The 23,043-nt window shown below is 52.2% G+C and overlaps 5 protein-coding genes across 5 annotated transcripts; 1 reads left to right on the top strand and 4 right to left on the bottom strand.

Annotated features, from left to right (window-relative positions):
• Positions 1-1,864: 1,864 nt before the first annotated feature.
• CTRU02_202314 (arrestin domain-containing protein) lies at positions 1,865-3,340 on the bottom strand (the record flags this gene model as incomplete). Its single annotated transcript, XM_036719720.1, has 1 exon — positions 1,865-3,340. One exon carries the CDS (start codon positions 3,338-3,340, stop codon positions 1,865-1,867), a length of 1,476 nt encoding a protein of 491 aa, XP_036588422.1.
• Positions 3,341-8,670: 5,330 nt separating this feature from the next.
• CTRU02_202313 (zip zinc transporter) lies at positions 8,671-10,196 on the bottom strand (the record flags this gene model as incomplete). Its single annotated transcript, XM_036719719.1, has 4 exons — positions 8,671-8,856; positions 8,927-9,227; positions 9,355-9,959; positions 10,053-10,196. The coding sequence occupies 4 exons, from the start codon at positions 10,194-10,196 to the stop codon at positions 8,671-8,673; spliced, it is 1,236 nt and encodes a 411-aa protein (XP_036588421.1).
• A 1,878-nt stretch (positions 10,197-12,074) lies between these two features.
• CTRU02_202312 (glucan 1,3-beta-glucosidase) lies at positions 12,075-13,427 on the bottom strand (the record flags this gene model as incomplete). Its single annotated transcript, XM_036719718.1, has 1 exon — positions 12,075-13,427. The coding sequence occupies one exon, from the start codon at positions 13,425-13,427 to the stop codon at positions 12,075-12,077; it is 1,353 nt and encodes a 450-aa protein (XP_036588420.1).
• Positions 13,428-15,678: 2,251 nt separating this feature from the next.
• On the top strand, positions 15,679-17,607 carry CTRU02_202311 (C6 zinc finger domain protein; the record flags this gene model as incomplete). The annotated part of the gene is made up of 1 exon (XM_036719717.1): positions 15,679-17,607. One exon carries the CDS (start codon positions 15,679-15,681, stop codon positions 17,605-17,607), a length of 1,929 nt encoding a protein of 642 aa, XP_036588419.1.
• Positions 17,608-17,821: 214 nt separating this feature from the next.
• Positions 17,822-21,883, bottom strand: CTRU02_202310 (ABC transporter; the record flags this gene model as incomplete). The annotated part of the gene is made up of 4 exons (XM_036719716.1): positions 17,822-17,848; positions 17,919-20,153; positions 20,220-20,984; positions 21,044-21,883. 4 exons carry the CDS (start codon positions 21,881-21,883, stop codon positions 17,822-17,824), a joined length of 3,867 nt encoding a protein of 1,288 aa, XP_036588418.1.
• Positions 21,884-23,043: the final 1,160 nt, after the last annotated feature.

The following is a 23,043-nucleotide window of genomic DNA, read 5'->3' as shown; positions in this document are numbered from 1 at the left end:
GAAGGCTGGAAGACGAAACAACAATCCGAGATGGGACGGAGAGGGGAGGGGAGGGGAGGAAGAAAGAAGGAGGAGGAGGTAATTAGGAGGAGACGGGACGGAATGCGCGGGAATGGGAATGGGAATTACATGGGGGTCTAGCGCACGGTTCAAGGCCACTTAATCATGACGGGAGCGACGCACCGGAGCAACTTTCATTACGACCTTACTCAGTCTTCACACGGCGAGTCCATAGAACTCAGGAAGGCATCTGGGGGTGGGTTTGATTGATTCCCTTATCTCGCGGTTAAAAGCTCTCTGTATGGCCAATTGACCAGCTGTGCAGGCTAGCTCGCTAATCACTTTCCCCTCCCCTGGCCCCCCTTTACCTGCCGCTGCTCCTTATATAGTACCAAAAGGCACCAATGAAAGGTGTTCTTTCCAGAAGCCAAATCCGACCACATAGGGAGGTCAGTCAAGCTCTCGACAAGACGCAGCCAAGTTAAAAGTGGTTTGGCGTTGTCACGTGTCACAACGGGCATTCCTTCATCGAAGCCCGTGTCCGTAAAAGGAATCGAGTCGTTGCGTGTTGGTGGCTTTAGCAGGTTACAGGTAAGTCTTAGCTTACCTCAGATCTTGCGCCGCCTTCTTAGGCTTTTTTTTTCGGCCCTCGGCCATACAGAGTAAGAGTCGTGCACCAGAAAACAACGATGCAACGAGTAATGTGATGGGTATGGGTGAGACCAGCGCCTTCTCGCTGTAATCATTCGGCTGGAGACTATCTATAGAACCGTAGATGTGAGAAAAGCATTTTCGCGAATGTCTATACCCTCCCGAATGGTGGACACTATTTCTCATCATACATAGTAGGTGATAGTAGGTGGTGACAATGTGAGGCCAAGCCATCGTCATCTGCACCCACACCAGGATCCCGTCCCCACAAATAATCATCAACACCCCATGTCGCAATGGCCCCCCAAGTTCGTCGTTTTTCCGGGGGAGAGAGGGAAGAAAAAAAGCGGGAAACCTCAAGAATCGCTTCACGCAATTTCGCAAAAGTGGTCCAGAACTTTCCACCGACTCTTTACTCCACACCCCCGGCGCCGTACCCTTTCCCGCTCCGCTATTTTGTCCCACCATCCACCGGGGACCACTCGATTCTCTCGGGGCTTGGCGCCCCTCCTCCGAAGCAGGCCCCGGAAGAGGACACGACAGGGCATCTGGCGGCATCCACATAGGTGCATATCCTGTTATATTTTTCTGGGTCGCCGGTTTGCATCGGTACCAAGAATCGTCAACAGCCACTCGCATGGTGCTTCACTCATCCACATCTCAAGTGCCATAATCGATGGTGTTGCTCACCTAGTTGCTCTTTATATGACTTCATCGTCCTGTTTGATTGGGCCGAGTGCTTACTTTTAATATTCGCTTGCTTTCATTCTGATGACGAAAGTCTTGTTTTGGACATGTACAATCACATAAATGCTGTTGCCAATCACAAGTGTGAACTATTTGTACCGCGGCGCTCAGCTCAAGTGTATTGGAAATGGTTGTTGAATTATTATTACTGTTTGCGATATTCAATTTGCCTTTGCTCATTGGGTATCCGAAATACAAGTGAAAACCATGGTATCCAGGAAATTGTTGACAAGTCTCTTAAAATCAAACAAAAATCAAACCCTTTTTTTGATTCCCTGCCCAAACTCCACGACATATCATGACCCTTCAGGTATACTGTAGCCCGTTCTGGCTTGGGTCTCCTCTATTGAACGTAGGAAAAACAAGAAACAAAGGAAATGGTCAAGATGTAGTGTCGTATATGGAACTCTCCATGGGTCGTTATTCATCATTGGTAGGAAATCATTGCCTGCCGAGTTGCGTTGCGTCAAGCAGTCGGGACTGCCGCCCTCCTCGTCGACAAGTCGTTGTATCCAGGCAACACCGCATTCCCCTGCAGCTCCGGCGCCGGCTGCTGCATCAGCCTTGGCTGAAGGTGTGCATCTGCTTCCGCCTCCTCTTGCTGTGCCATCACTGCATCGAAGCTGGGCAGGCCCATGTCTTGCTGCGCTGGGGGCTCGACGGCGATCTGAACAGGAACGGCCAGGTTGATTTTGGTGTCGCCGACCACAAGCGTCAGCTGCAAAGTGTAAGTTCGAGAGATAATGCAGGCGTGGAAGGTCGGGATAAACGTCTTCCGCGATGTCGGAAGCTTGAAGGGGATCTGCAGGGCAGCAAGATGGGCAACAGGCGAGGAACGATCTTTGCTAGAGCGTCTGCCGCGGCTATGATGGGTGCCATCGGAGTCCGAATGACTGGCCTCGCGCAGACCATCGCTGGAGTATCCGGAGTCGCGGCGGGTAATCGATGCTACCTGCTGGCGCCAGTGTGTCTTGTCCACGGTGGTTGAGAACAGAGGAACGGCGGTTTGATAGGCGAGCTGCTGGGTCAAGGCGTAAACCTCGTGGCTGTCACCCATGTTGGGAAGCCTCGTCATGGGCGTGGCGCCGTACCATGTCTGGGCCTGGATCTTGGCGGATACGGTGCTCACCTTGGGAGGCAGAACATCAGCGGATGTGGGCTCGAAGTTGAGGTTGACCATAAGCGAGCCCTCGGAGGCACCACGTCCGTCAGGAGTCAAATAAATAGCTCCAGGCTGGACAGTGGAAGCTGTAATACGTCCCTGCTTGGAGGAAAACAGGTTCTTGCGGATGGTCTTGGTCTTGCTAAGAGCGTAGCCCTTGTCCTGCTTGGTGATGTTCAAAGGCGGGTCTTCGGGAGACGCGGGAAGGACGTTGAGCAGATAGGCATCCTCCATGACTTTGGTTGGGCGTCCGCCCAGTTCGTCCTGTCGCACGACGCGGGCCTTGAGGGCGTAGTGGATTTGAGCCATGTCGGGGGTCATGTCGTCCTTCTCCCAACTGCCCATGGACGGCGGCAGGCGCATGTGGTAGTCGTGAATGAGATCAGATTGTGCCTTGTGAGTGCAGGCGCTGATGGTCAGATGGTGAGGGATGACAAAGTTGAAGGGAATGGTGTAAGTGCGGCCGGCCTCGAAGATCCGGGGTACCGGGTAAGCCGACTCTGGAATAGGCATTTCCAGCTTCAGGAAGGTGTGAGAAGAAAGCTGAGGAATCTGAACGGCATCGAGACGAGTCCTGGAGGTGCCGAGGAGCAGGATCTGAACGTAGTCGAAGCGGCAGTCGTGAGCAGGCGTGATGATGACATCTCCAGAGATGGGGCTACCAGAGGAGTAGACCTTGGAGGTGTAGTGGTCATTGATGTTGATCTCAATGCTCTGCTTCCGGTGGGCGGACTGGCGAGCAAAGGTCACGACCGAGCTCATGTCACTTTGGCTCGACATTGTGACTGGTTGACTTTTAGGTCAAAGGCGGTTGATGATGGTTTCGAGGCACGATTTCGTGTCTAAGACTGTCGGAAGTGAACAACACAAGCGCCGGTTGCTTGGGTGTAAGTCAAGCGAACATGAGCAAGCAGATGTGATTGCGGGTGATTGTCTAGAACTCGAGATGGAGACGCTGGTGGGTAGGGACCATTTATAGAAGAGAAGTCGATTGGAGATCCTTGAGATATGTGATGGAGGCCAGATGGGTCAAGATAGTCTGAAATGTGGTAATGAGAACCAAGGCGAGTCTTGTGAGTGGTACGGAGAGTATTAAGGTATTACCATGACAAGAGGAAAGGGCGAGCTGGCTCTCTTTAAAGCTGAGTTAACGTCAAGGATGGGCAGTCCCAGGAAATGCTTCGTTTCAAAGCCCATGGTAGAAAAACAGGCGCCAGGGCCGGAAACAATCCCTTTGCGCCTTTACTCTACACTTGCAAAAGGCGGACTCCTCACTTCCAGCCTGCATAATGGAAAGAGGTGGACACGGTACCGGTACCTGAGTGAGGTACCTGCGATACATTGAGAGGCACATGACGAAATAAGCACAGACGCGGGAGGAAGAATAACAGGGTGTGGAGACGACAAGAGCAGGAAGGGCAGAAAAAAGAGGGTCCACACTTTAGTGTGTATGACTCCCTGCCTATGCGACGACAGCGACGCCCTTCCAGTTAAGTTTGGGCGTCGTTGGTAGCGTAGCTCCTTGGATAACGTGGGCCAGGTCCCTCAGCCTACCCAACCCTTAGAAGGCTTGCGTGGGACACCGACCCCCCCAGATGGGTCACAGGGCGGACTGAACATGGCTTGGTGTCTTCCAGGTAATGAAGTGAACCCGTAGTTGTGACAACACGGCGCAAAAGGCGTGAAAGGCGTGAGTGGCAGCCAGCTTCTCTGTCCACTCCTAACTCTGTTTTCACCGAGCCATCAGGGTCTTTCTCTCTCCCCTCCTCCGAGCATTAGTGTTTACTGCCTACCTTGCACAGGCAGAAGATTCGCTCCCCCAGTATCCGTAGTCATACGGATACTAATTAGTAGTATAGAACCTTTTCCTCTCCCTCTCTCCCCTTGGAGTGTAAAAAAAGAAGTGGTCCAGGACCCTTTCTCCACTTGTTGATCATGCCATGCAATCCATACGATGCCATGCTCTCTGCTTGCCGATATGTATATCAACTAGAGATGCTACTTTGCACCCTTTTCGCAGTCGTAAGCACATGGTTTGTAAACACACTCAGGCTCGCCCGACGTTGATTGTTGGTTGCCCCTGCATTTGCATATCTTACTCCAAAGAATAGCCTAGTTTTCAATAACCACGATGCGGAATTGCACCATTCCCTCGGGTTTGTAAGCCACAAGCACAAGTTGCCCAAAGATCCAAACAAAATTAGCGCTCCCTGGGGAGTCATCATGTCAATCAGAGAGCCTTAGCATGTCGAAAAGGCGCGGTGACCCACTTATTGTTGACATGAACCTTCCCGTCCCATCCTTCAGACTGGGGGGTCCGATAATCGGCAAACCGAAAGGGATGCACGTCCTTGCACCACACGCCTTTTCCTAGAGAAAGTTGCGCCTACTCAGACTTTCACGACCGTAGCAGATTTCGCGACAGGTTTGCTAACAATGTCAGACCAGCAGGAATCTCTCATTTAGCATTGATGCTTCGAGGTTCCATGTCATTCTCCAAGCCAACAGTCGCTCCTGCTGGTGCATTTTGTCAGAATTTCCTTGCTTGCATGTCATATCACTACAATTACTGCGTACAACAGTGACATCAGAGCCCACCGTATAACCGTATAGGGAAATCCCAAGCCCTCTGGGCAGAGGATGCGTTCAGTTCATTTGTTCATTATCATTGATAATACGCATGACAAGAAGCAACAAGATGTATGCCTAGAAGCTTGGCCGTCACCATGCCGCAAGACACCTCCAACTCAATTGGGCAGTCAATTAAGCAAGCCCTGCTCCATTTATTGATCATACAAAATTATGATGCTGGAACGAGTTTGCTTTGGCCGTAATGGGCCATAATGGAACAAGAAGCCACCATAACTACATACCAGAAGCATCTACAATATTCGTGCCATTGAAACTGATCCCAAATGAAATGCAGTGTCATTGCACACCATTCCACTCGGAGGGCAATCGGAGCCATGACAGACTCAAAAGAGTTGTCTCCAGTCTGGGGATAGGGCTAGTAGAGCCGCCCCCGCGATACCGCACTCCATACAACTCCAAATGGAAGCGCATGCGGGCACGCGGGGGCTATGATGGATTCGAGATTTGCAACCCCATGATCTGCTAAGCGGGTGCATCTGTCAAACAAACAGCCCCTTCTTGCCTTCATCATCACAACTATGCCATCTTCCTTCCGCTATAAGCGGCAAAATGCTCAGGCGCCGTGCCGTGGCAGTTTCCCAATTAGGAACCACCAGAGAGCCCCGAGGAGAAATGTTGGTATTCCTTCTTGGGGATCGACTTCAATGTACTGCCAGCCCGGCATCGCTACCCTAATCGCCTATTTTTGGTCCATTCATATTACGACCTCCCCCTACACCACAACTGCAGACATGGATGGGAAAATTTTCTCCCAGGCTCTTCGCTTCGTCATAACGGCAAGTCACACGAGGGACCGGGTGACCGCTTTCCAAGTTTGGGTGATGGGAACGATGGGTGTGTATCGTCGCTCCAGGGGGGAGGGAAAAAAAGTCGAGCTTGTCAAGTCAACAAGGACGGCCTGGGTTGTTGGCAAACGGTACATTACCACAAGGTTCCGTAAGTACCACTACCTCAGTCACCAAGTAGCCATGCTCAAACATGTGCTTGTGGATATCGCAATTCAATGGCCAAACAACGAAAAAAACTAAAAGGGTTGCAAAAGCTCAACACAACACACGACATCCGGCTGCGCTTAACGTACACGGTTTCGATGTCTAATGAGATCCATCCAAGGTGCGGCGCCTTGCCGTTAGGTGCCTGGCGGCTGATGCTGGGCAAAGAAACAGGGCCCATGCTTTCGGGTCCTCTTAACGTACACGGTCAGAGTGGGCCCCGCGGCGGAGCCACATCGGTGACCCGGTTCGGCCTGTGGTTAGTGATTGTATGATGGCTCTGTCACTCCCTGGTGGAGTCCCGATGGCCTGGGCGCCATCCCAAGGATGCAAGATGGGGGTCCCTCGCGAAGTCTTAACGTTAGGGGAAATCGGTCGTAATGAGATCCATCCGGGCTGCGACTTTTGCCATCGTGAGGTGAAAATTTTCTCTTCTCAAAAGTCGCTTGTCTAGATCGCAGCACTATGGTTGGCACACGCCCACGAAACGACTTACATGCACATACACACACACACCGTGTCATCAATTGTGAACACGAATCGCCCATTATCTCGGGAACTTGAGGAAATACCCCGGGCACGCAGCTGACCACGTTGCCGCCTCCCAAGTGAATAATTGGATGTCTCTCGATTGTAGCCGCACGACAATGGCGAGCTTATGACTGATGAGATCCATCGCGATAATGACGCTAGAACGTATGGAATGATCGACGGAAGGCTGGAATGACCAGGCATTGCAGGCCAAGGCACGGAAGCAAGCGGATCTCTAGAAAGTCGAGACTCCGTTACGGAACAAAATGGGGCTCTCGGGTTACATGCCATGCCATGCGATGCGGCTTTGCGCAGAACGACGTAGCTTGAGCCGCGAGACCGTTCCATTTGTTTATACCGAATCAGGGGTGCATATGGATACTCTGAATGCCTGCATTGGAAACAGGAGACAACTGTGGGCTCTAATGGTGGATAGTGTACGATGGTGCGATGCGGCGAATATCCACTTTCACCCGACAACAAACGAGAACCCGTGGCTGGCCACGGCTTAAGAATCTTTCATCCTCGTAAGCACCACAATGCAGTTCTGCGCTGAAGGAGGTTTTTTGGGAAAATTTTTACGAGTAATTTTTTTTTCCCTTTTGGCCCGGTCTTGTTGCGTCAGGTGGGGCCCCATAGGCGCCATCTCTTGGAAATCGGACAACATTTGACCCACGATGTCTTCCTGACATCCCACGCCCGGAATCACAGACCGGATCAATTACCTAAGATCCGACTCCCGCTCAACCGCCCTCCCGCTACCAGATGGGCCTACACTAACTAACTGCCCAACGTTCAAGACCAGCACGGAGGTGGATCGGATAGAGAGTCTGTTACTCCCAGGTCATTCCCGGACCACGAGATGCCGTCACACACTCACACAAGACCCAACTCAAGCGCTAAACTCTGATTGACTCACGCGCTATGTCCATGTCCACCCACCTTGACCTTGTAAACCGCGCCCTACGGCACGCCTCAATGTCACAAACTTACATAGGGCGGACACCGCGCACTAGGGAAACGGTTATACAGGATGAGCACTCACTTACATGCCATCAGAGGGACACACCCATCCATCCATCCCAATTGCGGCGTCAGCCACAACTTTTCAGCCAGCTTGATTACCAACGCCATGGATTAATAAACCAGCAAACAAACCTACCCAACGGGAATCATTTTCCTTTTGGGCTGCTGAAACCAAAGAAACCCCCATATCCAGGGTTGGATTACGCCAACATGGCTGGCGTCAAGGTCGGTTGCGTGCTCCACCTGAGCACTTGCTAGTCGACCCAAGGACATGGCATCATTCACTGTCAAGGTCAACACCTGGTGCAAACTGCTTACTTACCGGTGGTTTGCGATCACAAGCCTTTTGTTTTCTTCTCTGGGTTGTTTTTCTGGGTTTTACCGAAACAAGGGTCATTGAAACGGTAAATGGCACACCACAAAACTCACTTTGCCGGTTCGAACAAGCTTATTCCATCGTGGCATCTGAGCTACGTTATTCAGCCATGCCAAAAAGTCCAACATGTTCCTGTACTTTGTCTACATCGTCTACAAGACTTTCAAGCAAGCAAGCCACATTATTGTGCGCCCGCCCCTTCTGCCCAAAGGCGGTCAAGACCTTGCGGCCCAGAAACCAGGTCGTCTTCAGCTCTGGGCACGTCCGTCTTCGATTCTTGGATTACGGTATTCTGATCCCCATTCCGCTGCATCCAGCCCAGCACGTGTTTCTCGGCGACCCCAGCTTTTCTAAATGGGGTTGAACGTAGATTGCGCCCCCCAAAGCCTCTATACCCTCTAAGGTTTTTTTTATGTTTTCTTCTTCTTCTTTTTAACCCGTTTTCCGGATAATCCAAACTTTTGGCTTGCGCACGTCTTGGCGCCGTAGGCTGTTTTCTGCGAGCTGAATCACACCTTTTTAGGGTTGTTTGCTCAGTCGTGCCACGAAATGTACAGCATGATGCCAGCACCGACGGCAATGGCAGCAAACTGAACGACCGTCTTGCGCAGCTCTGCCATCTTGTTCGGGCCAGTCTCCAGCAGTTCCGGGATGACGGCAACAGTGCCCACATACAGGAACGTGCCAGCGGTGAAGGGAAGGAGCAAATCTCCCCAGGTCTGTCGATAGGTTTTGTCAGCAACACGTCTCAACCACCCATCGTCGTCCCACGTTAGCGGCGGCACTCACCAAGCTAGTTCCCCAGAGCCCCGCGTTACGCGCCATGGCATCCTCGCCGGAACCGCCCCCAAGCTCTTGGATCGCAATACCAATCAGAGTACCGAGCATGGCACCGAGTGCAGTCACAAACTGCGCGCCCATCGCCGCCCGCTTGCTGAAGCCGGACTGGACAAGCAAAGCAAAGTCGCCGACCTCGTGCGGGATCTCGTGGAAGAAGACCGCGACCGTCGTCGTTGCGCCAATAGTAGGGGATGCGTAGAAGCTTGCCGACATGGCCAAGCCGTCAGTGATGTTGTGTGTGAAATCGGCGCTACATAGTCCAAGTTAGTCGATTGCTCGTAAAATAAATCAATAAAAATAAAAAATAAAAAAAAGGGCATGCGGTTGCTGAGTCTCGAGGTTCGCAGCTGGAATCAGCAGCGTGGGGCCAGCCGTACATGAGATTAAGGTAGCCTCCAAGCTTCACGCTGGGGTTGATCTCCTTCTCCGTCTTCTCCACAGCGCCGTTGGAACCCTCATCGGCCTTCTTCTTCCGTGACTTGAGCTCCCCGGCCTTTTCCACAGCCGACGACACACCCTCGGCCTTGGCCTCGCCGTGGGAGTGCGCATGTCCGTGATCGTGTGAGTGTCCCTCGCCGCCCGTCGCGATCCTCAGCCCCTTGTCCATGGCCACGAACGTCATGAAACCGACGAGAATGGCGACGCCCAGCAGCAGGTTCCTGTTCGGCTCCACAAGGACGAGACGGGCGCGATCCGGCTCGTCCTCGCCGAGGAAAATCTCGGGCAGGAGGTGGAACAAGGTGTCTCCCATCAGGCCACCGACGGCGAAGGCGACCATGACGGACAGCGAGGAGGGATCGATGTTCGGAGGGCAGAGGGCCAGGAGGAAGTTGGGCGGGCCGGAGATGTACAGCGTCGCGAGAATAGCATTGACGGCAGGGCTGCCGGGGAAGAGCACGCCGAAGGCGCGGGAGAGGAGGGATGGCGTATCGTCCAGCTTGGCCAGCTTATCGGCCGTGAGGCTCTGCACCACGGAGCATTGCTGTAGCATCGACGGTCAGTTCTCCTCCGTCATCACCGAGAGACCAACAGATTTCCGAGACTCATGGCATAGAAATCGATGATGGACACCTACCTGCAGCTGCTCCTCGATCTCATCGAGACTCAGGTTAGCAACGGGCTTGCTTGCTGATGCGAGCTTCTCGGCCACCGAGGATGCGATGCTGAGCTGCACCAGCAGGAACAGAGCCCAGAAAACGGGCTTGGAAAACCGAGCCATGATTGTAAAAGTCGACAAGCCTTTTTTTTTTTTCCCCCTTCAATGTGATTTCTTTTCTGATTCCCGAATTGTCGATGCCAAATTGCGAGTGCAGCTTGGTTTAACCTTGGCTTTTCGCGGGGATCGGACGAGATTGCTCCTCAGAGTCGATCCTAACACTTGTCGGGATCCGTTTCCCCCATTTTCAGCTCCTCCAATTGAAGCTTGGCCTCCCTGGGCCGAAGGGTATTTCCGACCATCGGTCGGGGGATACTGACGCCGACAACGCCGACAACCGACAGTGAAGCCACTTGGGACACTGTATCCTTAAAAAAAAAAAAAAAAAAAAAAGGAGAGGGAAAATGTTGAAAATGGCGCTAGGCCGCTTTCGGCCGAGGGTAGCTTTTCCTTGCGTCTGAAGTTTAGTTGGTTTGACACCTCTTGCACCTGCAGCTAGCGTTGCGTTGAGATGGCATAGCCGCCACTGGCAAGGTGGGGGTGGGAAAGCATCATGTTCAGATGGAAATGTTTGATCAAACGGCTAAAGAAAGGAGTGTGTGCCGGGCCTATTTATTCTTTTTTTCTTCGGTGCCAGATTTTCGAAGCAACGATTATTCTAGTCTGGGCTTAGCCAGGCTAAATTCCGGTTCCCCAGTTTCGAGAACCCGGAAGGGTACGTACGCACATCACCCGTACAGGCCTCGTTGCAACTCAAGACTGTCCAATCCGGTTGCACCGATTTGGTGCATTGACTGAACTGGACGCCCAGTTGCCCCAGTTCGCTGGGGAAGACACGGACTGGCCCGCCCATCAGGGTACCCTTCGGGATGTGGGAGGATTCTCTCTGCCATCCTGGTTTTTGGGGAGAGGGAAGAAAAAGAGATTGATGTTGCCTGATCAAGCTATACACGGTTCATATAGCTGACGTAGTGTGTTGGTTTGGGGGCTTTCATGGGCAAAATGGGGCTGGTTCGAATGCGTGTCTTGTTGCGGGACTCGTCTACCAATGGTAGGTCTTGAGTGACATTTATGTTGTGCTTGGAGCAGTTGGCCGTTATACCAGGAAAACATCTATCAATAAAAGCCGTTAAAGGGATGCAAAGGCATGATGGTGAGTGTTCAACAGTAGAGCATGGTGCCATCTCTAATGTTCTGGCCTATTTGGAGTCGGGCAAAAAAATTCATCTTAGCCATTGAGTCGACATATTCTTCGAAGTACCCGATATCTGCCCATTATCGGAGGTCCGTCAAGTCTTCAACTAATTGTAACGACTGATTTGTTTAAAGATTGATCAACTACTCCAAGGACTGTCAAAAAAAAAAAAAAAGTCCGTCACAAGGAATGAAACTTTGGTTCCGACAACAACAGCCCAATATGGTTCCCCAACAAGTTTAAGAGGCCATAAGGTCTGTAGCAATATATCCATGGCCTTGATGAAACTCAGCGAATCTGAAGGCGTGGCATTCAACGTCAGATGTCTCAATACACCAACAGCAATGCTGACATCTTGCCTAATTGTATGTTAAATGTTTGTCGGTTAGAAAAGTTTTGCCCTTATTCACAGTAATTTCTGCACGCAACATCGAGGCCTCACTGCTAGCCATTGAAGAGAGAGTTCATCAAAAGTCTCAGGTAGTTTCATCATAATTTCACTAGCTTTTCATCTACCAATATCATATGCCCAAAGGAGTGTAGGTGACCTAGTCCAAACCAGTATCCTGCTTCCCTCATTCCCGCAGAGTACCCCAAAGCTTGATGGTCATTATACGAGGCCGTCTATTCATTTTGTCTCATAACTATGTACGCAAAGTTCGCCCTCCATCTTGTGTTACCATTAAAAGCGTATTAAACCAAGAGTATTGCTGAAAGGAAGAGCTTTTTCATTCCACTCATGTTCATTAGAACATCGCCAGAGCGATCATGCCAGCGAGAACAGCAATGCTGAACGTTGCGGTGGTGGCACTGCTGCCGGTAACCGTGGTGGGAGCCGACGTGGGCACGCTGATGGTAGCGTTAGTCCCAGGGCGGCCAGAGCCAGATCCCGACCCAGACCCGGAACCAGAGCCTTGGGAAGCCGAGGGTGGGGCACTGCTTCCGCCAGAGCCAGAGCCCGAGCCTGAGCCAGCGCCGCTGGATGGCACGGCAGTAACCAAAGTAGTGGCTGGAACCGTGCTCTGCTGACCAGAACCGGAACCGGAGCCAGTGCCAGTGGCAGAAGCCGGGGCCGAAGCGGAACCGGCCACTTGGGTAGAGGCAGTAGGAGTGGCAGTCTTGGTTTCGGGAGCAGCAGATGAAGATGCAGAGCTGGCCTTGTCGCAGGACAGGTCGAACAGAGGCTTGTTGGTCAGGGTAGAGCCGATGACACCAAAGCTAGGGTTGGGAGAAGTCGGAGAGGCGTCCTGGAAAGTGTACCACCAGACATTGGTCTTTCCAAACATAGGGCAGCCGACGTCATCCCAGAACTTCTTTGCGTTCTCGAGCGAGGGAACAGCAGCACCAACGGTCTTGCCGCTGACAGGCCAACCAGTCTCTGTAACCCAGACCGGCTTGCCGCCAACAGCACCCTGAGTTGCGCCCAAAGCATCGGCCCAACGTTCCTTGCTGTTGGAGATGGCATTGGGCTTGGTGTCCTCAAAATACGGGTAAGCGTCCATACCGATCCAGTCGCATGCGTCGATGACAGCCTTATTGCTGCCGTTAACCCAGGCAGTCCAAGTGTCGACGTGACCCAGAGGGGCATTGCTCAAAGGTGTGTCCTTGAGGACTTCTCGAACCTGGTTGAAGTACTTAACAAGAGTGCTGGGTTCGGCGCCAGCATACTCGCCATTGGCGATACCAGTTGGAGAGTGGCGGTAAAGATCCTCGCTGCCAACAGAGATGCCAGCAACAAGGCCATTGAGTTGACTGCCGTATTGGGACACTGTCTTCTTCAAGGCCTCGAGCTCGTTCGCAAAGGTGGCATCGCCGGCAGAAGCCCAGAGGCCAAGCAACAGGCTGGTCTTTGTAGAGATGGCGGCGGGGATGGCTGAGATGGGATCGTTTGTGCTGCCACCTTGAACCATGGTATAAAGACGGGCGGAGGTGAATGCACCGTTGGTGCCCTCGAGACTGGCGGCGGCCTTGAACTCGGCCTCGAAGTCCGATTGCGTCTTTGCGCGGCCGTCGGTAAAGGTAGAGCCATAGTTGAAGCCTTGGAAGGCACTGGCCGTCGAGACGGCACTCAAGAGAGTTGCTAAACTCAGGGTACGCATGTTGACGATTATATTAGGTTGTAGGTGCAACACTAGTAATTTCTAGAGGAGGCGAATGGTCTGAGAGAATATCAAATAGGTGTTGTCGGTATGTAAGTGAATGTCACCCAGAAACGAGTGATGGTATAAGTAGGTTGGCTCAGAGCTCCAGGAGTACAACGAAAGACTGTCGATGAGAAAGTATGTGAAAGGAGAAAAGACAAGCGCCAATAAGGCGGGGGAAGGGTAGAGAAGATAAACGAGAGCCAAAGGCTTCAAAAGGGTCTCCAGACTAAGAAGGCATGCTCGATCAGATCACATAAACAAGCTCGCTCGTATCCTGCCGTGTTCCTTGTTCCTTGCACATGGCGGCGGAACTCCCCTCCCCTCCCCTTTTTGTTTCTCACCCCCTCCAGAACTGGCAGGCCCAGTTGGGTCAAGAGGTGCGTCAGTCCACAAGGTAGGATGGCACAGAGAAGGGTGGAAGAGTCTGGAAAAGGGCAAGTGAAGTTAGGAGGGTGGTCCCACATGCCCCGAGTTGGACGCTACTGGTGTCTGCTATGTACCATAGTATTGTCGATGCCCCCCTCATCGCTGTCAAGCATTGAACACTGCATAGCCAGGGACTGGGTGTATCCCGTGTGTCCAACATAACCTTGGCTTTCTGACAGTGCTTCCCCTGAAGGCGATGAGGTGATGAGGTCACATTGAGTGCAGGGCAACCGATTCGGGGGAGAACGGTTCAAAACATCGACCCAATCACGGCTGTCATCCCAATTTTACCGGCAAGCCGGCGCCCAAATTGGGCCATCCAGTCCCCCAGGACCGGCGCTGGCGTGCCCATTTTTAGCAGCCACATGCACTATCCTCACACCCAGCTCCCTGTCGCCCGGCTAAGCCGTAGTCACTCCCCTGTTCATCGCCTTCTCCTCCCCCGTGTTTTCCAGCAACCACAACGGCGCGAGTGGCCACAATAAACACAACACCCTACCGGAATGCGTGACATATCACTCTTCCCGGGCCTAGTCAAAGTTTTGCTTAGCGAAGCCCTTTTTTCAAATACGAACCTGGATCTACCATTTCTTCGGTCATCCGGTGTCATGCCATGCATGAAAATCAAAATATGGTTTCCGATGCCACCTGTAATACGTAATGGTACACTCGCTCCTCCTGGTTGCATTCTGGTCGACGAAATCAATACGACGTTGAGGATATTGAATAAACCGTGCTATATTGCCTCTCAGAGGAGTCATATTCCAGGAGGAAAATTCGGATACAGGCGCATTCTACAGTACAATTCAATCAAAAGCCACGCCGAGGTTGTTGCTGGATCCAAAGCACCATGTGGGAAAAGTAAAAAAGAAAAGTGGTGGCAGCTGCAGGTACCAACGCCCACTTCCCCGGGTATGCAAAGGCTCAGGGGTGCCACAAGGACCACTTGTTCCGTTCCGGCTCTCCAGAAAACCGTGAGGTAGCGGGTTTAAAGGTGTGCAACCTTTAACAGACAGTTGGAAAAAAAAGAAACAGAGAGATGATAGGATAGCTCAGGTGAGCTTGATGTCCTGAAGTTCGAAGACTAGTGATGAAATCGGTGCATTCAAATCGGTGTTTGATTCAAACCTTTTAGACAATACTTCTTCCTAGTCCCTATTTTGGAGATGCTCCCAACGTATCATTCTTGTACTACAGCAGCGGTTAATCACTGAATGGCAGCATTTTTTGTCAGTTCTTGCATTCCTTGCGACTCGGCAAGCTACAACAGAAGTGTTGTGGTGATGGCATCATTAATGGCTCATTTAATCATGGCCATGACCAACGAATCTGGGGCCGAAACCATTAGTAGAGCGAACGAGAAAACTGAAGTTGGAATGACATCCAGAATGAGTAATGAGAGTGAATTGGATGAGGAAATCAACGATTACCTCGGTGTTAATTAATCATGATATCTCTTGCTGTGTCTAACTTAAGACACCCGTTTGTTTTTTCTTCTAAGGGACACCCATACAGGAAGATATCTCACAATCAATTTCCCGTATTGCGAACAACAGCACCATATAATAAAACACAGCAAATCAGGTCTGCGTTTCGGGTCTGATTAATCCGGCATCCGACAAGGACGTCGCTGAACATCCGTCATCATCCTGGAATGCCGACAAAAAGTGGGTACCATCTGACTACGCACTGAAGCCATCATTCAGGCGCCACTGCCTGCAGTATTCTTCTTTCCTACCTTGATTCGTATGACAACCGTGAGCACGAGCAAGGTTTGATAATGGAAGATCAGGGAGGAGACCCGCGAGACTCCTGCTTGACTATCCTCCTCCCGCAGACCAAGCCATCTCAACGCAAACAGAAGCAATCACGTACAAGCGCACCCAAAGTACGAACAGGATGCATCACTTGCAAGAAACGTCACATAAAATGCGATGAGGCCAAGCCGTATTGCAGTAACTGCCTTCGAAACCGAGGTTATTGTGAAGGCTATCCTGAACCAGGAGGGAACGCCGCCTCCGAGCGTCGGCCAATTTCCTTGGATTCCAGACAGCTCACTCGACTTGCCGCATCTCCAAGAACTCAGATGAAGCTGGATTTGGACGCACTCGACTTCCCCAATGCCACAGGAATGCTCTACTTTCAAGAGTTTGTCAGCCTTGTTAAGGCACCATGGGCCACAGCCACATCTTGCGATGGCTTGTGGGGGGTGACGCTGCCACAGCTCGCCCGCACCAGCAACACCCTTCGGTCCGCCGCAATGGCCATCGGTGCGCTGAGTCTATGGCATAGCCAGTCCAAAGATGGCTCGCTCAGCACAGTTTCAATGCCGGAGGTGCCAGTCACCAAAAGTGACGTTCACTACTTCCATGCTGTAGCTCACTACTGTCAGTCTCTCAAGCAGCAGTGCCAACAGGCTTCCCTTCAGGATGCAGTAATCTTGTCGGTGCTCCTACTCTTTTTCGAAAGTCTCAGGGGTAACAGGAAAGCTGCCCTAGATCATATCAATCACGGATTGACATTTTTGCTCGCCCTCATCACAGACGAAGATGCACAGCACCATATTGACAGTTTGGCACCAAACCCGAGGCCACTCTTAGCAGCGGTAGCTGATGTTTACTACCCTCTGGCGAAACAGGCCCGTACTGTCCTGCGTGACAGAATGAATGATGGCCTGCCTCTCCCAAACCTCACAGAGGGGCTGCGTAGCAGAAACCAAACCATGGAGTCCTTCATAGTTCTTTTGAGCCAACTGCCCAGATCTTCAGTGTCCATCGACGAGATTCCCGCCACATTTGACAGCCTCCAAGAGTTCGAAAAGTACTGGCACGTTGTTCGGCGGGCGCAGACTGCGATAATGACCATCATGATGGACGCCATCCAGGGCTTAGATGCGTGGGCTTTGAAAGATGACTTTGTCATTGTTGACTTTTACCAAGAAGTTCTTCGCAATCCACGTATTGGGGAATTTTGCAAGCAATCTGAGCAAGCCATGGCAGCACTAGACACTGCCTTTCAGCCCCTGTTCGACAAGATCATCTTGTCCCACGAACCCCAATCACCCTTGTACTTGAGGGCAATTTATTTGCGTCTGCAGTACCTAAGCGTTTCCATCTTCGAAAACCCGCCAAAGTTCATCAACGACGCAACTATAAGGGCGCGTACATACCTGTTCCGCGAATATCTCTCCGTTGCCTCAATCGCACGCCAGGCGGCCATGCGGGAAGTTGCAAACAACCCGGCACGCCAGTTGTCGCTTCAGTGCGACATCTCCTGGAACCTTCTAATCGTAGCTTTCTTCTGCCGCGACCCGCTCGTGCGCGAAGAGGCCGTTGGGATGCTGCGGGATTATCCGTGTCAAGACGGTCTATTTAATACGCGCGCTCTACATGCTTTAGCTATGCGAAACCGCACTGTGGAGCGGAATAACGCTATCGAAGGCACGCCCGATGATCAGTGGCAGCGGCTGTGGCGACGGGAGCTAGTATTTGAAGAAGGCGGAACCCAAATCATCCTCCGTTATCTGGAAAGGGACGAAGAGACAAAGATGTGGAAGTTGGTGGAGGAGACAGCCGAGATCAAGGGCACCACCGAGCAAGTGCAGTGGAAACGGCGCCCCATAACTGGAAGTGAGGGACTACTGATGGCCAAGATTTATGCCGCTACCTATGAGAATTACAACTCCTCACCTTTAGCAACGGAAGTTTGATTGTGTGAGAGACTTGGGGGGTTCACGAGGAACGACCAAAACGATACCTTGGATTGAGATCCATCTGAAGAAAAGAAAATTTGGATTGGAGTTAGGTAGCTTGATACCCAATGGAGAAGTGCAAGAGTAAGAAGTCCGTCTACAGTTACATTGGCCATCTATGATATCTTTTTTTACACTAAACTTCGCTATGCTCTAAACGCGACACGCAAATCTATTGATCCAAGGCTTGACTTTGGCACTGCACATTGTTAAGTGTTTGGTTAGCGATTGCCTGTCTGCAGAATATGATGGAGAGATAGAGGACTTACCATTTCCCAATAGACCCCTTGCTTTGTGATAAGCTCGTTGTGCGTACCCTTTTCCACGACCCGCCCCTCGCTGAAGACGAAGATGACATCGGCATTCTGGATCGTCGATAGCCGATGGGCCACCGCAATCATCGTCCGCCCGTCACGCGCCCTTTCGAACGCTGCCTGGACAGTCTTCTCCGACTCCGAATCCAGCGCCGAGGTCGCCTCGTCCAACAAGAGGATCTTGGGATCCCTGATCAGCGCGCGCGCAATGGCGATCCGCTGCTTCTGGCCGCCGGACATGGAGACGCCCTTCAGTCCAACATCCGTGTTGTAGCCATCTGGCAGGGAGATGATGAAGTCATGGATGAAGGCGTCACGGCAAACCTCGTGGATTATCTCCTCCGAGATAGATGCAGGGTCGGAGATTCCAAACAGAATATTGTCGCGCACCGTACCCCGGAACATAATGGGCTCCTGGGCTACGAGCGAGAGGTTTCGTCGATAGTCGTAAACGTCGAGATCCTTGATGTTGACGCCGTCGCAAAGGATCGAGCCGTGGTTTGCGTCGAGATCGTAAAACCGCTCCAAGAGGGAGATGATGGTTGTCTTACCGCAACCCGACGGCCCGACGAATGCTGCATACTGGCCCTTTTCGATGGTAAGGTTCAGGCCGTCAAAAACAACGACGTCCCGCGTGGGGTACTTGAATTGGACGTCTCGCAGCTCGATGCGTACGCCACCAACTGCCCCAGCAATGATCTCATTGTCGCTAGTCCCCGGGAGACCAGGGTCCGCCGAGTCTTGAACGTCTAGAATGCGATCCGCGGCCGCAGCAGCCTGTGCGGCGCTTGGCGCCACCGCCAGAGATTGACTTGCCGACTCCGCGCCCTGGATGATGGCCATGAGACAGACGAAGAAGGCCTCCATGGGCAGCTCGCCGCTGAGCAGGAGCCTGCCGCCGTACCAGAAGATCAGAGCTTGGCAACCCAGACCGGCGCTGTCTGCAAAACCAAAGAGCGCAGCGGTCCACTGGGCCTTGCGGCGTGCCGCCTGGATGTGCCCATCCAAGAGCTTCTGGTATCGGTCGTTGATTGAGGCTTCCATTGTAAGGGAAGAGACGGTGCGAATTGCCCCGATGGCTTCAGTGGCAAACTTTGAGCTTTCCATGAAGACGTAACCATTCATTTGATCAAACTGCACCTCATGTCTATATTTCCATAGACCTGTGGCCAGCATGATGGGCATGGTAACGCACAGGGCGACGAGGCCAAGTTTCCAGCTGAAGATGAGCGAGATGACGGCGCATCCGATAGCGGTAAAGACTCCAGTAAACAGCAGCGCCAAGTTCAACCCGAGAAGTTCTTCCAAGAGCTTCGGATCACCGCCTACCCGAGCACTCAGCGTGCCGTGAGAGTTCTCATCTCTGTCGAAGAAGTCGAGCTTCTGGTGCAGCATGTCGGTCAGGTATTGCTTTTTGTATACTGCGCTGATGAAATACTGCGTGTGCAGGCCGATCCAGCCCTCACTTGCCCACGAAAGGCCGACACCACCTGCTAGGGCGAGCCACATCAAGCCCCAAAAGTTGGCTTGTCTGCTGAGCTCATCACCAGTAAGGAGGAAGACGCCGATGACTTTCGCTACGAGCCAGGATTGGATAGGCGTCCCGGCTGCTACTGCCATTGCTGAAAACACGATACCGATGTAAGATGGCCATTTTGCACGCTGGTTCCATACAAGCTTGCCAAAACTGCGAACGAGGCCTCTCGGTTTAAGAGAAGTGCTTTCCTGAAGGCTATGCATGCTTGCCGGACTTCCGGTCTTCTCGGAATCACTGAGTAGCTTTTCCGAGTCGCCTTCAAGCGCCAGAACCGATTTGTCGGCCCGTTTTTCATCAGAATTTGACAGGTGTAGAGCCTGTGCCCGGACCAAGCTGCTGTAGACGCCAGAAGTGTTGGCCATGAGGCTCTGATGGGTGCCTTGTTCTACTGTTCGGCCATGCTGCAGTACGACGATGTGGTCTGCTTTCTTGATCGTCGAGAGTCGGTGGGCAATCGTGATGGTTGTGCGGTTTTGGGTGACTCTATCAAGGGCGGCCTGGACTACCTTTTCGCTTTTGGCGTCGATTGCACTGGTGGCTTCATCGAGGATGATGATGCGGGGCTTCTTGATGATGCTTCTGGCGATGGCTAGACGTTGCTTTTGACCTCCCGACAACTTTGCGCCGCCGTCTCCAACGCGCGTGTCATATCCCTAAAATATAACTGTCAGATGTTTTTCCAAACATGTGTTAAGAGAACATTGTAAAAGATGACTCACGTCAGGTAAGCGATTAATGAATTCATGAGCATAGGCCTCCTGGCAAGCCTCTTCAACCAGAAACCTCTTCTGCTCTTCTGTGTCGTTTTCCCATTCGGTTCCGATGAGACCGTTTGCCACGTTACCAAAGATGGTGTCGTTGAAAAGAAAAGGCTCCTGCTGGACCAGACCGACCTGAGCCCTCCACCATTTGAGGTCAAGGTCTTCCAGATCAACGCCCCCGACGGAGATGAGACCGGAGAGCCTTGGTTTTTCGGGTGTCCTGACCTTCCTCTCCACAGTCTCGCTCTTTTCATCACCTGGCTTTACCTCGACGACCTTGGGCAGAGCATGTTGTTCTCGAAGAGAATACCATCGTTCCAGGAGGCCGACGATGGTGCTCTTTCCTGACCCGGATGGGCCGACAAGGGCGACATTTTGACCCGGTTGGATACGGAAGTTCAGCTTATTCAAAACTGTGACACCGGGTCTGCTCGGGTATTCAAACACAACATCCTCAAAAATGATATCCTTGGAGTCGATGTCAGGCTTGAGGGAACCAGTGTGCGGCAGAGGCGCGTCGATGACGGTGAAAAGTTCACAAGCGGCAACCATGGCCTTGCTGACAGCCATGAGGGGCGTTGAGATACGCTCCATGGAGGTGAGAATCATTGTGACGGACATGAGCACGACGATGATGACACCTGCGTTGTTAAGGGCGCCGGCGATGAAACGCTGTGTACCGTACCAGAAAGCGAGACCAAACGCGCCAAACATGCCAAAGAACTGCAACCACATTAGCTTGATGACTTACAGGCGAAGATGACAAGCGGTTTGAAACATACAATCAAGCCGAATTGGATGGCAACAATAGGAGCCGTCTTCTGGGCGCGCTTCATTGCCTTCTGCACCCACTCCTCATAGCGTGTTATGACGTGCTCCTGCGCTCCGTTTGCCATGACCAGACGGATTCCGCCTAAAGCTTCGCTGGCGATAGCAGTTCCTTGAGCATCAGCCTCGGCGGTCTCCGTCTGGCCCCTGACAATCCGCGGCAAGACCACCGACAAGACGACTGCGATGTACAAGATGAGCGAGGAGGTCACCAATGTAAGATCCCAGCTCCAGATGAAAGCGATAACCAGCGCCGCCCAGATCGTGCCGTTGAACTGCAAAAATGTGCCGAGGCGCTCCGAGATGCCGAGTTGCAGAATGTTCGACGTAATTGTGATTGCTGTCGCAGGTGCTCCGGACGGCATGGAGTCAATCACATGGATCGGCTGCGCAAACAATGCTTGCATGTAGTGCAACCGCACCGCCGAAGACAGCCGGATCCCGATCATCCTGAAGCAAAACTTGTTAATGGCGTTGAGACCCCATCGACCGAGAAACAGAGCCATAATGTAGAGCGCCTGCTTGTTCAGCAGACGCTCAAAGTCGCGGCGGGTGACGTTTGTATTGTCGCGGAAGAAGTCGGTGAACTGGCCTACCAGCTGGCCGAAAATGATGTTCATGAGAGGCAGGGCAACGCCAGCCCCGATCGAGGCCACGGAGGCGATGGCGTAAACCATGAAATCCCATTTTGTCGCGTAGGTGAAGACCCTGAGATAGTCGGCGAAGGCTGGAGTTCGGGAGGGAGGGCTTCTATTCGGCGGTGATGCACCTTGGACGGGTTTCCTTCTGGCCATGCTGGGTGAAGAGCTGTCTGTCTGTGTTGACAGTAAGTTGTGAATCAATCTCCCATCCGCGAAAGAACTCGGAGGTCTTTCTTCGCAAAGACGGACACTCGAAACTTACTTATGCCCAGCAATGTGCTTGGTCTGCCTTTAGCGATGCAACGGTTCAAAGCTGAAGGGTCTGATCTCGTACTTCAATGCTAGGCCGTTTTGACCGTCAGAGTGGTTGTGATGGGATCAAAGCTAGGTCCGGTAGGGTTTTTTTTTTTGGGCGCGGACCGGACTTTCTAGAAGGGATCTGGAATACAGGTCGAAATGGGAGCAAGCCATTGCGAAAATGTTCTATCAATTTCCTTCTAAACATCTCGATATTTCATAGAATGCGTTTCCTTATCTCCAAGCTCTCGAAGAAATCGCCTCAAGACTTACAACACTGGCTACTGCAAGGGCAGTATTATTACCGTTTTGGGAAGGTTACGAGCCGTGCGTTCGGGAGTTCCACTCCGAACTAAGAAGAAGCCTGGGTATTTAAACCAATCAATCCCCCCCATATCCAAGTCCGGACTCCGTTGAGTGCTCCGCTTTATCATGCGGAGCCTGTGATTGTTATGGGCGCGTTTAAAGCAGCAAAATCTTGCTATGCTAAGGGGTACTTGCTGAGGCTCTGTTTCAGTACGGATAACAAAGTTGCTAGAGGGGGTAGTTTTGGGGCCCATAATGCGTGGATCTGGCGGAAGCCCTTTGCTTGAAATCCAAACCTACCTATCCTCATGCGTTACGTAGTTCAAAGACAGTTTGCCTTTCGTGTGACATTACTCTCGGCCAATGAGTCACAGGGGGGCGCAATTCCTCTCAGTTTACCTGGCGGTAGTACTTATGCATCGGTTCATTACTTTCGTTGGCGAAGCTGCCGGCTTTAGAGGAGAATGGGTTTTCCCTTGCCGAGGATTTCATACCCTGGCAGTCGACATCTGTATGCTGGATCAGGTACCTAGGTTCTCGACGTCATCCACTGGCCAAAATGCGATCAGAGGCATGTTTACCTCTGACTAGAGAAGGGTTGTGTAATCGTAGCTGGCATGGTAACGATGTGCGACTCATGTCTGAGGAACTAGACCCAGAACCGCTAACGCGATCTCCTCCTTCTAGCAGCTAGCCACCAAATACGGCGA

The sequence above is a fragment of the Colletotrichum truncatum genome (assembly GCF_014235925.2).
Source record: "Colletotrichum truncatum strain CMES1059 chromosome Unknown Contig_0001, whole genome shotgun sequence".
NCBI classification, from domain to species: Eukaryota; Fungi; Ascomycota; class Sordariomycetes; order Glomerellales; family Glomerellaceae; genus Colletotrichum; species Colletotrichum truncatum.
The sequence above is the reverse complement of the archived record's forward strand: the minus strand, read 5'-3'. Positions and strand labels throughout refer to the sequence as shown.